The sequence below is a fragment of the Apium graveolens genome, chromosome 2 (assembly GCF_009905375.1).
Source record: "Apium graveolens cultivar Ventura chromosome 2, ASM990537v1, whole genome shotgun sequence".
Lineage (NCBI taxonomy): Eukaryota > Viridiplantae > Streptophyta > Magnoliopsida > Apiales > Apiaceae > Apium > Apium graveolens.
Window position 1 is genome coordinate 130,904,421 of NC_133648.1, and position 18,215 is coordinate 130,922,635.

At 35.4% G+C, this 18,215-nt stretch overlaps 1 protein-coding gene across 1 annotated transcript; it reads right to left on the reverse strand.

Annotated features, from left to right (window-relative positions):
* Positions 1 to 366: 366 nt before the first annotated feature.
* Positions 367 to 6,036, reverse strand: LOC141707852 (histone-lysine N-methyltransferase, H3 lysine-9 specific SUVH1-like). The gene is made up of 4 exons (XM_074511259.1): positions 5,857 to 6,036; positions 3,810 to 5,238; positions 2,984 to 3,727; positions 367 to 665 (listed from the first exon to the last, which is right to left on the reverse strand). The coding sequence occupies exons 2-3, from the start codon at positions 5,156 to 5,158 to the stop codon at positions 3,022 to 3,024; spliced, it is 2,055 nt and encodes a 684-aa protein (XP_074367360.1). The 5' UTR covers positions 5,159 to 5,238; positions 5,857 to 6,036; the 3' UTR covers positions 367 to 665; positions 2,984 to 3,021.
* Between the last annotated feature and the right edge of the window lie 12,179 nt (positions 6,037 to 18,215).

The window sequence follows — 18,215 nt, forward strand, 5'->3', positions numbered from 1 at the left end:
ATACGAATTTTCAACCAGTGACAAAAATTGAAACTTCATAATTATCTCCTCTGTTTAAAATCCACAGTCCACATTACATTTCAAGCCCTCCATGATACATACATGATTCGAGCATATACTTTTCACTTTTTCAGGCATCCAAAATCTAACAAAAAACATCTTTTCAAGAAGGAAATGCTAACAAACAACATAAAATAAAACCTGATAAGCAGCGTCAACTTAAATAGGTTCTAACGTACACTTGGTGAAGCTCTAAAGCACACCGTCTGTGTGTATTTAGAAGCCTAATTAAAGACCAGGTGTAGAATCAATATGAATTTCTCATGTATCAAAACCTACAAAGATGATGAGATAACTGCTGAAAAATATAGTCAAAACTAGCTAAATTGCCTACTTCATGAAATAGTTCAAAAACAGAAGAATCTGCCAACATATTGCGGCTTACAAAGTCAAACGAAACTGTGCCCACAGAATTTCATTAAAAATCTTAGCCATTGGAAGCTACGCTACAGAAAATAAAAAAGTTTTGCACAACACATGGTTCTCAATAAGATTGAAATATGACATCCCTATCTCCTTCGCATGTGCCAAGCCTACTGTTTCCTGCTCTGCATTGGAGCCAAGTACGTCATTTAGCCAGCACAATTTCCCACCATCAAGCATACCTGCAGAAAGTAAATGCTACACCATAAAAAATCCATTCCAGGCTTTATTTCAGACGGATACAATATAAACTACACTTCGTACAACAGAACAATACAACATTATAACAAGAGAAACTGCAAACAGAGTTTATTTAGTTCATTAAGTCAATTTTAATTTGGAATTCATGAACCAAAACATTAGCACATGTCCAGAGCTCTAGCCAAGACAATAACAAATTAATTAATATACTCCTGGGAATCAACATCCAAACTGCTCCTGACCGTCGTATCCAAGAAGAGTTGGTTGTTAACCACATTGTCCTGTAAACTCCCTACAGCAATAAGGTGGTTTTTTAAAGGTTGATGTGAGCTACATTCTTGCGGACACATATTGTCATGCCAGCACTCCAACAAAAAAATGACACGACAGCAACATAATTAATTATTAGTGTTGGGCCAAAGGCCCACTAAAGAGGAAGACTTGAAGACACCGATATAGGTAGCCCAAAAGACCCACATTGTAATAGATGATAGACCTTTTGGGAAGCCCATTAAGGGCTCCCTACAAATACTTTGTAATGGCCTTTAAAAGGGTTAAATAATGGAACAGGGAGAGAAGCTTCCTTTGACTAGAATTCATACTCATTAACTCTTCATTATTATTATCAACAAAATCTATCACTTGATACTAGCCTCATCCATGGTTGTTAAGTCGACAAGTCGAGCCCGAGTACCGTGGAATTGACTAGTCAACAAGTCGCCCGACTAGTCGTAAAAAGTAGTAAATAGTCGACAATATCCTATTTAGAGTAATTATAATATATAATATAAGTAAACATACTTCAAAATTATAGTTCAAATAAAAACTAATAGATAATAAGTTCAAATACCCAAAGTCAAACATCTCTAATCAAATAAAAACATAACTAAAGAATCAAATCAACTAATCATGCATCATAATCATCCATCTCAGAATCATCTCCATCCCCCTCTCCATCTCCTCCTTGAGTATTCTCCTCGGGTGGGACACCATAATCATCTTCCACTTATGTGTAATGAATGATACTGTAAATTGAATAGATGAGCAAATGGCAGGTACAAATGCAAATGGATAAGCAAATGGAGGTCCGTAAAATGCAACAGTGAGACAGTGAGCAAATGGACTAATGGAGGGCAGTGAATTTATGTGTAATGAATGATACTGTAAAATGAATGATTTGATGTTTACTGTAGGTCCGTAACAGAGTGTAATGTGTATTGGTTTACTGTAAGTTGTTTATAAAATCAAAATGCATAATTTGATTCCTAAAATTTGATATACGATTGTAATTAATAAAAATAAAAGCAATACAAAAACTGAAAATTTTAAAGTGATGCAGAAAAATATTACTTAATATTTAAAAAGTAAAATCAAATAAAAGAAATTTTAAAGTGATTCAGAAAATATTACTTGATATTTAAAAAGTAAAAGCAAATAAAAGAAACCAGTAAAAATCATAAAAACTGAAGGTATTTTTTTCAGTTTATAGTTTAAAAAAGACAAAAAAGTTAGGTGAAAAATCATTATTTATATTAATAAATAGATAAAACTTGTTTTTTTGGAAATATAAGTCGGCGACTCGATTGTGTATATACGTGTATATAAACACATAAATACACAACTAGAGAGAAAGAAAAAACGGAGACGAAGAAAGAGATGGAAGGAGAAAGAAAGAAAGAAAGGAAGGAGAAAGAAAGAAAGGAAGGAAGAAGAAGAAGAAAGGAGAAAGAACTTACCGAAAATTGGAGATCGGAAAAGCTTCGCCGGAGTAGTGCCGTCGCTGGGTCGGAGAAAGGAGATCGGAGAAGCTTCTCTCTTTATAGCCGCTGTTCTTGTCTCTCTCTTTTTTCTTGTGTGGATCTAAAAACGCGTAAGTTTTAACACACCTAACCTATTTTTCACTTAATTGGGTCGGGTATCGGGTCAAACTCGGGTCGGGTACCGGGTCGGATCTGGGTAAAACCCATGGACGCCAGAAACTATTAGTCGGGCTTCGACTTATTCTGCTATGTCGACTGGGCGACTAGTCGCCGACGTGACAACAGTGGCCTCATCAATTGTATTATCTAAAATTATGTCAACCAAAAGTTTCTGTAACTAGAACATTTTTTTCTTATTGAGGTCTTAGATTGTTATCGATCAATTAACCTTAGATTAAAAAATGCAGGACATTACGTTCAAAAAGTTAATGACAGTAAAAAAAAATTGGTTATTAATGACAGATCATCCATGTATAAAAATACTCATAAAAACAGTTACATCAAACAGAGAAGTTCAAAATAAACAAAAAAGAACTAACCTTTTCTCTTATGCATCTGCTAGAACTTCTAATCATCATCAATAAAAATAACCCTTGCAATCCAGAGATCCACATAGGCATGTTTTCTTCCTCTGCTCAGCTTTATCGGATTTGGGTATTCCATAATTAAATGTTAACTCTTGCATCGGAGGAATGTGTCCGATTGAAAAGAAAGCAACATGAAGATACGTTTTATCTCCATTTTCTCTTAAAACCGGTTGCCAGAAAACATTTGGAGAGCAGCTATGGTTCATAAAACGAGCTACATTCCCACTATTCTTTGAACTGATGACAAGGGGATATGGGACTTCTGGAGACCCGTCAGAATTATAGTCTATGGGAGCATACATCCGAGTAGCATCAAATATGAAATCTTCATGTTCACTTCCAAGCTCCATTGCACTAGATGTGTCAATAACATCACCAGCATACTCGCATATAAACAGTCCACTACGAATGGGATCCCATGACCTAAGTCCCCAACCTTTATCTTTTGTGCGGAAGACCTCCAGACGGACTTTTAATCCTGCTTGAGACATTCGGTTTCGGCAGTTTGGAGGGCATAAACAAGAAGGCCCACACTCGTGTATCAAAGCTTTGTAGTTTAGCACAACGCCAAGTGGGTTGTAGGGAAGAAAACCTCCATTTCTTTGAACGCACGGGCAATTGGCATCACCAGGTTGGCATCCACCACGGCATGAGCAATTTGGCGAAGGAATGGGTAAATCAAATGGTTTATCGTACCTGAGAGTATAAGCATATGTAAAATATGATTGAACAAAATGACGACGGGATGGGTCAAGGCAAAGCAAATAATTTATCATACCTGAGAGTAGAGGTGTATGTGAAATATGATGGACCCTTCTCATCATCTACATCATTTACGAGAGAAACTGGTAGAGTTTCTACGCCTGAAGTAAGGTCAGGCAGGATAACCCCTATCCTTGTACCAGATCCCGCTTTCCATTGTTCAATCGATTTCCACAATGTAAATGCCTCGGGCTGGCCAGGTACTCTAACAAATTTATACTTAAAAACATTGAAACCACCCTTTCCTTTCTCAGCCCACGACTCATGTATTTTATAAAGACCATCATAGACATATATCTTTCCTGTCCCACTCATGACATCCTTTACCCCCCTTATAACTCGTACAACATTAGCCCTATGCAAGCTCTTTTCTAAAGCAAGGTTACCCCTTACAAGTTTCTGATCACACATTTCCCCTTTTTTAACTCCACCATGCCCACTATAAATCAAGACATCCCCATCCTCACCATCATCTTCGTATGCTCCAGATGAAACAACGCTGACGGCCAAAGGTTCATCATCAGCAGAGGCTTTAACATTTAAATAATCTATCCCAGCCATAGTTGGGGCATGCATTCCTACTATACACATTTCCAACCTGAAAAAGAATATATCACCAACTTCAATTCCAGGTACAGCTCCGATCCTCTTCTGGCTATTAGTCTTAACCCCATTAGTCAATATAGTTGAAGAAGCCTTCAAGTCTGGACGTACATCACCCCCTTCGTCATCCTCCTTTGCTTCACTAATTTGAAAAACCCTTCTTCGCAGCAAATTATATGTCAGTATTATTCGTCCAACTAAGTCCCTATTCCCCTCAGCTTGTTGAAATGGTTCCAACCCTGACAGCTTAAATGCCCGCAAGATCTGATTAACAGTATCATCAATGTTTACTTCAACTGAGAACAGATTAGTTGGACCTTTGGCCCTCTTTTGAGAACTTCCTCCTTGCTTCCTCCCATTACTAAAATCTTCAACATCATCAACGACAATCTGGGAATTGTCAAAGTTAGCTTGTCCAGTTTTATCCTTTCGAGGCCTGCCTCTTCCCCTTTTAGAAGACCCTGCACCTCCATTTGAATATTGTGACTGCGGAGTTCTGAAAGAATTCAACGGAACTGGCGATGGTATGGCGTTCTCAAAATCAGAAGCTCCCTGAGACTGATTTGCAAAAGCAAAAGGGTAGAAGGGTGCAACTCCAGGTGGAAAAGGTCCCATTGGAGGGACACAAGTAAATGGAGCAGATTGAGGAGATGCTCCCGTCTGGGACGGGAATATTGGCTTGAGAGTTCTCATTGGCTTAATATCCAATACCCTCATCTTGTCGATAGGGTCCGTAGGATTAGATTCGTAACCCGTCTGCATTGTTAAGACACTTCCTTAACTTTAAGCCACACAAACACAAACCAGCTTCTTAAAACCCTTATACAGCCTTCTTCTACGCACTGTAACACAATAAATAATGCAACCAAACACTAAAACTGATTAAATCAATATATCTAGTACAATAAGTTAGCATCAAATTAACTTCAGCAATGAGACCTGGTACAAAAATTGCAAGAAGGTACAAACTTTAACCCGGAAAAAGGCAGAAACTACTACAGAAACAAGAAAACACACACATCTCAAAATCACATAAAGCTAAAAACTTTATGAACAGAACCCTAGAAATTGAAAACACAACAAAGTTTCCATCAAAACACTACAACAAATAAATCAACAAACACATCTCACAACAACTTAACATCAAACCAGCTTTCAGCAACAAGATACACTACAAAAACATAAATCCCACAAAGCACACACCTTTATAAACAAAACCCTAGAAAGTAGTTGTTCCCCAATTAAAAAACCAAACCAATATCTCCAAATCAACCCAATTAAATGTTAAAGATGAATAATAACAGAGACCCAGAACAAGAAAATTCAAAAAATTAATACCCAGAACAAAATTAGAGAAAAACATTAAAATGATAAATCTTGGACTAAATACACAAATGAAAAGAAAAGATTCTGCACAAGATTAGTACTAGGAGCAAGATCTTGGGGATAGAACATCGTACCTACGAGCCTCAGCAGTTGAGTTGTGTCGTAAAGATAGAAGAGAAGCAGCAAAATGAATCGACTGAGAGATTATTTAAACGAGTCTTTTAAAGGGAGAGCTGGAAGTTTTGATAATAGATCTGCACAATTACTCTCATTTACCCCCGTGCTTTTAAATGGGGTTTACTCTTTCCATATAAAACCCTAAAATGAGTATCCTTATTAGATTGGCCACCAAAATTTCATTTATCTTTTCACATTTTCGCTTTTTCGAAGTAAGGTATACAATTTTTCTAAAAAAATAAAATAAAGAAGTCCTTTTCTGAAGGATCTCCGGTCAGTATACCGATATATATATATATACTAGCATAACAGCCCGTGTTTAGAACACGAAAAAATTAATTTGAAAATAAGGAGTTGGAAATTGGGTTATTAAAATAAGGGAAATTCTTAATGGTACCCTCCTACTTTTGGCTTTTCTAGATGGTACACCAAATAGTTTGACTTCCATTTGGTACCATCATATTATTATACAATTCCGAGATGTACTCCTCCCGTTAAACTTTGTTAATTAGACGTTTAATTACCCATGATTAACTTTATAATAAAAATAAATAAAAAAAAAACATAACGCTTATACAGTGTCAAGTCCGGTTAGGTTCAGTTTCAACAATATGGAGAATTGGAGATTAGTTAAGTGCGATTAGGGTTCTTCTTCATCCGCTTCCATAAAATAATCAATCTTTTATTCCAATTGAGGTGTGTATCCTTCATCTTTAATTTCACTTTTCTTATATGTGTGTATCAATAGACTCCTGTATATGTTCACATATGTTTGAAAGGTTATACCCTTCATGTACTACTATTTCGTATATAAATGAATTGATATATGTATCTTATTGTTAAATTTTAAGGTTTTGATTTCGTATATATATTGCACTATTATTACAGCATGGGTGATCATAAGATTTTACATTTTGAATGGAGGGGTATAACTATAGATATTAAGGTTGAAATTGATAAATGCATATTACTGGATTTGGTTATGGATTACGAAGATGCAGCTAAAAACAGGGGTATTAAGTTGAACTACAGTTATCCAACTTTTCAATATGTTTATCAAGTTGCAAGTACTTGGAATGATAATGATTTTTGTCCTAAGATATTCAAAATGTTGAAGGCCATAAGTAAGGAAACTACCAGTTGTAAAGCATACATGTCAAAACCCGGGGAATATGAAATTCATGAGGGTAAATCTTAATTCCCTCTCTCTCTTAATAGCAAAATATGTTCTTGTGGTGCTTGGCAGTTGTCTGGAATTCCATGTAGGCATGCCATTAGGGCAATGTTGCATGCTAAAATAGATCCGCACAAAGTAGTTAGTTCATGGTATTCAGTAAGGATATATAAACAAGCCTACAATTTTAGCATCAACTCTATTCCTGACAAGGAACAATGGCCATCATATGAAGATCTTCCTATTATAAAACCACCTACACTAAAAAGAGGGGTTGGTAGACCATGTAAATATAGAAAGAGAGAAGAAGGAAAGGACTGGAAGGGAAAAAGGGCAAAAACTGTAAAATGTACCAAATGTGACTATTATGGTCATAACTCAAGGACCTGCAAGGGAGGCCAAACTGCAAAATAAAAGAAGGCAAATGGTGAAGCTGTGGTTATAAGGAATCCAAAGGTGAGAGATTAATCCAAAGCAGCTCAGGCTGCTAAAGTAGATGCAAAGGCATCTAAAACAACAAAGAAAACAACTAAAGTACCAAGAAAAGTCATAACTCAAACTTCACAGAATGGCAGTGCATCACAGGCTACCGAGTTCAACATTTCTCAGCTTGGTTCATCTCATATTTAAGAACGAATCAGAACATATTTGGTCTATTTTTAAATATTTAATTTGTAGACTTTTTTTGGTCATTACGGTCGAATCTTTAAAATTTATAAGGTTATCTTGTTATATGTTTTTGGGTCTTTTGAATGATTATGGATGGATGTTTTGAATGGTTATTGGATGGACCTTTTGGTTGATTTTTATTTTTTTTAAACTTGTTATCATACTGTTGTTCTATCAGTTTAGGCTTGAACTGTTATTAATTGTGTTTTATACTGTTTATGAGGTAATTAAATGTTTGATTAACAGGGCTTAACGGGAGGAGTACATCTCAGAATTGTATAATAATATGAGGGTACCAAATAGAAGTCAAAACTATTTGGTGTACCATCTAGAAAAGCCAAAAGTATGAGGGTACCGTTGAGAATTTCCCTTAAAATAATGATTATATATTTATATGATGAGAAGGCATGTATAGTGAAGAGTAAGAGATGATATTATTTCAATTTATTAATATATAATTTAGAAATTATATAGTTTCTATTTTTTTGTGAATGAGTTTGAGATGAGTCCATTTGTAAAATTAGAATATGTTAAAGGTGTGTGGTACTTTTCAGCCTTTGTATGAGACCATTTGTTTGTATCGGGGAATCGTTGTAATAATAATATTGACCCTGTTTAGAATCACGAAAATTTTAATTTGAGAATAAGGGGTTTGAAACTGGATTAATAAAATAATGATTATATATTTGTATGAGGAGAAGGCATGTATAGTGAAACGCAGGTGATATTGTTTCAACTGTTTTAATATATAATTTCAAAATTTAATAATAGTCTAATTTTTTGTGAATGAGTTTGAGATGAGTCCATTTGTAAAATTAAAATATGTTAAAGCAGTGTGGTATTTTTGAGCCTCTGTATCAGGCCATTTGTTTGTAAATATTCACATGATGGTGTGTTAACGATGTGTGCCTTGTATATTTTTGTATCCGGAAATCCTTATAATAAGAATATTATTTGGGCTTGCATCCATCTGGCCTCATGAAAATCGTACATGTATACTTGCGCAAATTTGAGATTGCAGCCATCTGGTGGTATCAATGAGCCAAAGTTGTGATATGTTTGCCCAGAAACGCGAAAGACATAAAACCCTTTACCCTTATTCATGGAATCATCAATCATGCCTCCAAAAGTACAGAAGGCAAACATGTTGTTATAAACAAGACTTTTACTAAAAAAGTGCCGAGACAACCTGTTATTGAATGTCAACATGGATAGTAATTCTAGAGGTGTTTTCGTAATAATGGCAGCTGTACCTTTCCTTTTCCACAACAAATTGAATAGCCTTTTGGCGTATTATCCACATGTCTTCTAGTGAACTCGGCAGCCCAAACCCTTTCCCCACAAACACCACATGTTTGATCATGATTACCAAGATCCAGTATTGGATTGCTTTCAACTGCAACATAAATTTCGGAAATTTATTATACATCGCCACATAGTAATGAAGTAAGACAAATCAGGTATGCACCCAAACGCACGCGCACATATCTAAATTTGCAAATCAAACAAATTAGGAAACTCACGGAACGTCTTCATCTTTATGGTAATTTTCTGTCGCTGACGGTGCGCCCCTGGTTAGTCCAGCAGTTGTACATATCATAAATCAATCAGGTTACATGAAACATGCTTAGGTTTAATCAGATTAAGACTCACATTCAAGAATTTATCTTATTTTCTATTTCCAGTCATCAAAAAATCTGATTTCTTTCTTGAAAGTAGTTGATTTTTAATTATTCAATATTACTCACGATCCATAAACCTGCCTTTCCTCCGAAAGCTATATTATAGGAAAATATTAAATGCCCCCTTATTTTTTTAAGAGCTTAATGTGTGACGTTGTTCAAAATAGATGCACAAGACGAATATACATGTGGGATTTGTCCCCCAATGCTCGAAGTTCCAGGGCTCTCAATGGGCGATCTATTATTGTTTATTTCATCCAAAGCAGGGGTTTCATTGTTGCTTTGTGGTAAGTCACCTGGTCAAACCCAAAGTAGTTTAAGAAGCAAATATTGCTTACTCGCTACAATATAGTTTACCAGAAATGTAAGAGCTAGGACAGCAGGTGTTAGGCCTCAATGATACTATAGAAGGGGGTTGAGTATAGTATCTACAATCAATTTGATTATAAACACAAGTATGTAACAGAAAACAAGTTTATTCAATATATCAAACTCTGTTACAATAGGTTTAATCTACTCTCTCAGTGATGTATGATATCACTAAGAGCTGTTAGGGTTACAATGAAAATATTCTCGTGAATGATAACACTTATAGTGTAAACCCTAATCTGTGTTTATATACTACACAGTTATAAGATATCTCCTAATTGATATGATAATGATTCTATTTCCTAAAATGCATCAATCAGAGATTATCTACTGTAGTCCTATAGCTGTCAAATTCTTCATGCATATCTTTACTTGTTTAATCCAGATCCTCTCCTGTAAATCAGCTGCTTTCCTTATCTGAAGTGTACCCGCACTTAAGTCCTGATATAAGTTCTGACGCCTTAAGTTCTGATAACTTCCTGTCTTCAGTAAGTTCTGATTTCCAGTTAAGTTCTGATAATAAGTTCTGAAACTAAACAAATCAGATTAGACATGACATCACAAATATAGCTAACTATCTCCCCCAACTTGTAAATTATGAAAAATATACAAGTTAATAGATTTGATGATGTCACAAACATTTAAGTACAAATGTAATGAAATATTATTTTAAACAGCTAAATACAACTTACAGTACATATAGCTTTACCAATATCACTAGATCAATCTGAATCCAAAGTGATTCCTTGTAAAGTCTGTTACCAGCTTGTCCTCAGCATTTCTCAGAACTTCAACTAACTGTGCTTTGACTTGCATCAGTTCTTCATCTTCATTATCACCAATCTGATAAATGGCTGCTCTGAGTGCAGGAATTGATGTTCTTTCAAGCCCATCTCCAAGTCTGATAACTCTGGGATGTGAAGAGTCTTCATTGTAGCATAAACACTTTCCTTTCAGAATTACTTCAATCTTGGCAGACTTCTTCTTCATAGAAACTTCCCTTCCATCATCTTCAGTGATTTTTGGAACGTATTCAGAAGCTTTTGCACTAGAAATTCTGAGAAGATCTCTTATAGCCTTCAAAATGTAATCTGACCATCTTCTTGTAACATCAGATTTTACTTCTAGAAGGTAGTGAATATGTTGAAGCTCTTTGACAGACTTCTTTAGCACATCAGAATCTGCTAGTCTGTAAGTTCTGCCATCATTGAGAAACAAGATCAATTTTTCTTTAACTTCTGATTCATCATGAGTATCCATGACAATTTGAGCAGACAACACTTTGTCAAGGTGCTTTTGTTTGATTTCTTCATATGGTTTGTCTGTCAAAATGAAAGGATCTCTGAGAGTAACCTTTACTCCTGTTTGTCTCTTTTCTTTGTCAAAACCTAACCCAGACTTGTCGTTAGCTTGTTTGTTTAGGTCTAAGCCCAAAATGTACAAGCTAATTCAACATTAGATTGGTCTTAGGTTCCACTGGAGTAGCTTTGTTCCATAGCAGCTTCTTTTTCTGATCAAGTGTTAAGCTGTCTATGTCAACTTGAGCAGTGTCAGAGGTTGATGTCTTGATGAATTGGTCAGGATTTTGTTGTTTTATCTGTAGCTTACTGTTTTGAAATATCTTCACTCTAAACAACTTGAGCTATGTCAGAGGTTGTCTTAGATTCTTCCGTCATCCTCTTTCTCTTCAGAGTTTCAACTGTTTCATCTTCAGCAGCAGTATCATCAAAGACTTGAACCATCTTGCATACAGGATCCATCAGAATTTGAGGAATCTTCATCTTCTGTTTCTTGACTTTCTCTCCAACTTTTCCTTTTCCCTTATCTTTGGGATCAGTAGTAGTTTGAGATCTAGTACTTGATCTAGGAATTTCTGTGGCAGATCTTTCTCTTATTACTATACCTTTCTCCTTAGGTTTGAGAGGCTTCTTTGTATTAGAAGCTTTAGGCTGTAGTTTTGACTTTTCAGCATTAAATCTTGCTTCTTCTTCTTTAAGTTATTTTAACCCACTCATGGATTATCCTTAAGGAATAGTCTCTTTGCAAGTTCCTCATCTAAGGCTTGAATCTTAGGATCCTTATAAAAGAAGGTTGCCTTCTTTCCCCTGAACTTTAAGGTTTGCATGAATTTCTTCGAGACTTGACTTCCACCTTGAATGAGAACATCATACTTTGTCATCAGAATTTGATTATCAGAACTTGTTGTCAGAACTTGATCTTCAATTTCAGAACTTGTGAGCATCAAAGTTTGATATGTAGCTGAAGTCTTCTTTCTTTCCTTATCACTCCTCTGAATAGTAGATTTATCAGAAATCTTACAATCAGGTACTTTCTGAATAGGAATTCTGCTAACTTGCTTTCCTTGACTTTGACCTTTGCCTTTGCTAGGGTTTCTCTGGTCATCTTCAGAATCATCCTTTTTCTTCAGTGCCTTGTTAATTGAGCATTTGGACTTAACTACTTTTTCCCCCTTTTTGGCATCATTTGTCAGAAGTAGAGAAAGAAGGGGTTCCACTGAAGATTGGATCTCATTTAACTGAGTCTGTTGAGCAGCTTGATTTTGTAAGACCTCATCCAGTTGGGCCTGCTGCTTGGCTTGATTTTGCTCAATAACATCCACTTTTTCTTGAATTGGTCGAAAAAACCTCTTCATGTCTAGATCTTGCACCATGGCTAGCTTATCAACTTTTTCTTGAAGTTTATCAACCTTTGCATGAGTCGTGGAGTGTTGACCTTTTAGAGTTTTAGTACTGAGAGCAGTGACTTTAAGTTGTGTTTTGAAGTCAGAATTTATCAGCAACTCATCAGCTTTTGCAACATGATCTGTCAGAATAGTTGGGCTGGGAATGAAGTCAGGTTGATTCCACTTCTTTGTCCATTCAACTCCTCTAAAGGTTTCCTCCCATGGAACTGGAGCAGCCTCTTCCTCAAACTGGAATAATGACTCTTTTCCTGTAGGCACTGAATTATTTACTGGAGCTGACTCTCCAGAAATTGCTAGAATCTCCTCATCTTCAGATAACACCAAGGTGTGTGTGGCTGTAGGAGACTATGTATCAGCTTTGTCTAAATTCTGATCTTTAGTTTCCAAATCCAGAATTGGTGTAGTAGGAATTTCAGCATTTAGTATTGGAGAAATAGGTGGAGTTGACTCTTTTGTTGGTGGTGCTTACAGATACAAAACAATTGGAATATTCAACCTGTGAATGTCAATTTCAGGACTTAACTCTGAATCTTCAACTGAGGCAGTTTCTTTGAATGGAGAGTGAGGTGGAGAAATCACAGATTCTTGTACAGGTTCTGATCTGTGGACTTCAGAAATTTCAGATTCCTGAATCAGAACTTCTTCAGCTGCTGGCAGGGCTTCAATGACAATAGGTTCTGATGAGATCAGAGATTCTTGATCCCCTTCCTCAGCATCATCAGTATCCTCAGATTGAGCTTGTGCAATATGCACACCTGCTCTAGTCTTCCTTGATTTTGATTTTCTAGATGGAGGTGTGGCATGATCTGTATCAGAATGTGAAGACCTCTTTCTTTTCTGAATTCCAGAAGCTTCAACTGCTTTCTCCTTCTAAAGAGTTGACTCTTCAGCTTCTATTGTCACAAGTTCTGATGCAGGAACCTGGACCTGTTCATCCTCATCAGATTCATCTCTCAGAATCAACTTTCTTCTTCTCCTTGGTGGAGATTTAGGCACATAGATAGTTTTTTTGGTTTTGGGCCTAGATGGTGTAGCAGATTTCACAACTGGCACTTGTTTAGATGTACCAGAGTGTGGTTTAGATTTGGACTTGAGAGGTGAGGTTCTGATAGTAGGTGCTGATGGTTGTGATTGAGAGGATCGTGTTGGTTGAGTATTGGAAAGCTGGGTTGGTGGAGGTTGAGAAGTAGTAGGTTGTGTAGGTGCAACATCAGGATATATGGTTGTGTATGTGTGAGGATAGGAATTTACTAAGAATTGTTTGACAGATTGGGGAATTTGGAGGGGTCTTAGTATATCCTCCTTATTATCAACAGATAATAAGTCTGTGAAAGCCCTTTTGTGAAGTTTAAAGGGTTCAATTAACTCACTAAAGGCTTGGGGCTTATCAGAACAACAAAAACTGTAAATAAGCTGACATAACCTAGCAAAATAAACAGTATTTGGGTCCTCTTTCATCCTATCCCCAATAAAACCCAAAATAGCATTAGCATAATCAAAATGAGTCTGATTAAAAAGTGCATACCCTATTTGCTGACTCATGATTGGAATAACATCAAAATTGGAGCATTTGTTGGCAAAGGCTTTGGTAATACAATTGAAAAAGAAGCTCCACTCCCTCCTGATATAGGGCCTCTTCAGTTGTCCCAGCTTGGACAAAGACTTCTCATAGCCAAGATTTGCCATCATGTTTTGAAGAACTGACTCCCCAACTTGTGAATTGTAAGTACAGTTTTCTGGAAGATGCAATGCTTGTCGAACAGTTGACAAGGTTACCAAGTGCTCATCTTCCCCTATTGTAAAAATGATGCTTGGGGACCTTTTTTCACCACCATTATCATAGACTCCAGACCTCCAAAACTCCAGAATTTGCTTGCTTGAGAGAGCCTGTGGTTGGGTCAGAGCATACCCAATTTCATTTCGAGCGAGAAAATCTTGAATGAAGTGAAGTTCTGAAGGAGCCTCGTCCTTGTTGAGAATAGCCATATAGTTGTTGGGGACAAACTTGGCTCCATCATAGATAAGATCCTTAGGTGCCATTTCTGTGAAAATTAAGTGAAAAGTTGTGTGTGTATAGAGTGTTTGATAAAATTTCTGTGAGAAAATAGCTTCAGAGAATAATAGAGAGTGAGAGAGAATAAGAGAGATTAGAAAAGAGTAAAAGTAGGTAAAAGATTGTAAAATCTTTTAACTCTAGTATTTATACTCTCCACGTTACAACGACTATATTTGTGAAGCGGAACAGACATTTTACACCTGGCAGCATGTAAACAGTCAAAACATAATTAGTGGGCACGGTAAACGTGCAGTAATTATTGCTCACATGCGGTTACCAAAACAAACACGCAACCCATTAACCAAATGATTATCACTATTTTTATCTCACTTAATTATTTTCTGAAAAAAAGACCATTACAGTAAAAACTAATAATAAATCAACCAATTAAAATATGACACGTAAGCATCAGAGTTTGCATCAGAACTTGACTATTATCAGAATTTAATGGTCATCAGAACATGGCTTCTGTACTCAAAAAATGAATAACTGTTTCTGTGTTTCTTCACACAAATATTGACTGGTGTCTTCAGAGTTTAATCATCAGAACATAACCAGAACTTGTCCTCGGAATCTATGCAAATAATACTTAACTGTTTATCAGAAACAACTTAATCACCAGAGTAATTTTCATCATTCATATGGAGTGATAGTGTGTATATGTGCAAATAATCAGATAAAGATTAAAGTCTGATAAACTTCAGTATATCTTAGAAATAAGGCATAACTAAGAAAAATGCTTAAAATCTGTCTTGAATTGTGAAGTCTACTGTAGAATAAAGTTATGCAAGAATCCACCTCAACTGTTTGTGCTTATTTTATGCATCTTTTGAAATTCTTTTGACAAGGGTTTCTCAGTGTAAATGAGTTACAACTGCCATCAGAATTTATGCTGTTATCGGAATATTTCTCCAGTAATCAGAGAATGTGAAAAGTCACCAAGAAAATGAATTTGCTTTTCTAATGCATATAACTTAATACCAGCAATGCACTTGGATCTTCCCTTTTACATAAATTACTCTAGATCTCAAAGGAGTACCTGATTTTAATTTTTTTTTATTTTCTTCATATAAGTGAGGCTTATCAAGCATGTAGTTCATCCTTAAGATTTACTGACATCAGAATTTGACAAATAAGAAGCAATAATCTAGTTTGTGACTTAGTAATAAGATACAGGAAGTAAATTTGACTAAGATCAAAATCAGAATTTGCTTGTGTTATTGATTTCCACATAAATAACTAATTCAAACATGGGATACATAGTTTGTTAAAGACTACTAAGTCAGCATCTAACAAGATAATCCTCATTGGATTGAATAGTCACAGAACCTTCAAAACACTTTTCAGAGTTTATAGAATCATATCAGATAATAAGCAGTGTTTAATATGTTACAATTTAAGCACAGATTACATTGAGATAAGAAAATCTGTAAATACTGATCATAAAGTCTGATGTATGAGAACAAAAACTAAATAGATTTTGAGAAAGAACCTAAAACCATTCCAAGTTTATTTACCAGTCTAGTAAAAGTAGCTTCACATAGTGGTTTTGTGAAGATATCTGCTAGTTGTTGATCTGTTGGAACAAAATGTAATTCCACTGTACCTTCCATCACATGTTCCCTTATGAAATGGTACCTAATGCTGATGTGCTTTGTCATTGAGTGTTGAACTGGATTTCTTGTCATGGCAATAGCACTTTGATTATCACAGTAAATAGGTATTTTGGAAAATTCTAACCCATAGTCCAGTAACTGATTCTTCATCCAAAGAATCTGTGCACAACAGCTTCCTGCAGCAATATATTCTGCTTCTGCAGTTGATGTGGAAATTGATTTCTATTTCTTGCTAAACCAAGAAACCAATTTGCCTCCAAGAAATTGGCAGCTTCCGCTAGTGCTTTTCCTGTCCATTTTGCATCCTGCAAAATCTGCATGTGAGTAACCTATTAGCTTAAAATTTGATTCCCTAAGATACAACAATCCTAGATCAGCTGTACCCTTGAGGTACTTGAAAATTCTTTTTACAGCTATTAGATGAGGTTCTCTTGGATCAACCTGAAATCTTGCACAAAGACAGGTAGCATACATAATATTTGGTTTACTTGCAGTTAAATAGAGTAAAGAGCCAATCATACCTCTGTAGTTAGTAATATCTATTGATGCTCCGGTGTCTTTATCTTGAAAGGAATATGTCCTAAGTCCAATCATGTATTAGGATTTAGGAATAACTTTTTATGTAATCTGTTTTGATTTCATTGATATTAATAAAAGACTTGTTTTGTTTTTATTACGGGCTCTATCTATTTAAGTGTTTAAATAAGATATACCATAGTTTAGAGTAAAGCTTTTTATGGATTATGATGAGATCATAATAGTGAGACCTAAAAAGATGATAACTCTAAACTTAAATAGTTCCTCGTCATAGGATTAATAACTGGTAATTAATAATCCGCAAAGATCGGTACATACTATGCTTGCTTCATTATGAAGGATGTCTGTTCTCATAGACATTTGTGTGGTGACACTATAGCTAGTATGTAGGTGCTTATTATAGAATAAGTTCACTGAACATGACTCGCACAGCTGAATAACTGATGGAGTTCACTCACGTGTCAGCAGTTGTTCACATAGTGATAGTTGTACAAGTATCCTTAGACTTGAGGTCATCATAGTCATCTTGTGTACACTGAACTATGCTTTGGTTTAGTTCTTAGTCTCCAGGGATAATTATTAGGGCTCTACTGGGTATAGGAATTTGTACACGAAGATAGTGTATGATCAATAAAGGATCTACCCCTTCCAGTGAAGGAAGCGAATGTTCAAGGCTGATCCACTTATGCTAGTTCAGGAATCTCTGGCTAGAGTAAATGAAATTAGAAAGGAGTTTCTAATTTGCATAGAACTAAGCATAGTAAATGGTAAGCAAGTGATTGAATTAGATAGGCTTGACACGAGATCCATGCCTTGTATTTAATCAGGACATTGTAGGGTAGAAGGAGTTTATTGTACGGTAACTATTCACTGAATAGGTTCTTGGTATTCTAAGCAGTGAATTCATATTATCCGGATAGTCGCGATATGCTGAGAAGTATCCCTCACGATGTAGAATAAATGTGATTAATTAATTAATCATATTTAATAAATTAGAGAATTTATATATAATAATGATAAAATAGTTTTATTATTATTTATTTCTACTACCGGCTTAATATTGAACCTACATGGTCACACCATAAAAAGAGAATGATTTAATGGTGGAGGAATTAATTAATAATGGCTAATAATTATTTATTTGTGAAATAAATAATTAATTGGCAAATTTAATAATTGATTAAATGAGATTTAATTGATTATAAATGAATTAAGAAAAGTTCTTAATATTATTAATTAAGGATTTAATTTTTGGAAATTAAATCAAGAGAGAGAATTATTTCTAAAGTGTTTAGAAAAAGGATTAATAATTAAAAGGTGTTTTAATTATTAATGAGAATAATAAATGGGATAATAATAATAATATTTATGGGAAAATTTCAGCTGAAAATTTTGCCTATAAATATACTATTATAGACCCTAATTTTATTCGAACCCCAAAAACCCAAAAAGTTTGGAAAACCCAATTCTCTCCACCTCCTTCCTCCTCCTTAACATCGTTTTCTTGGT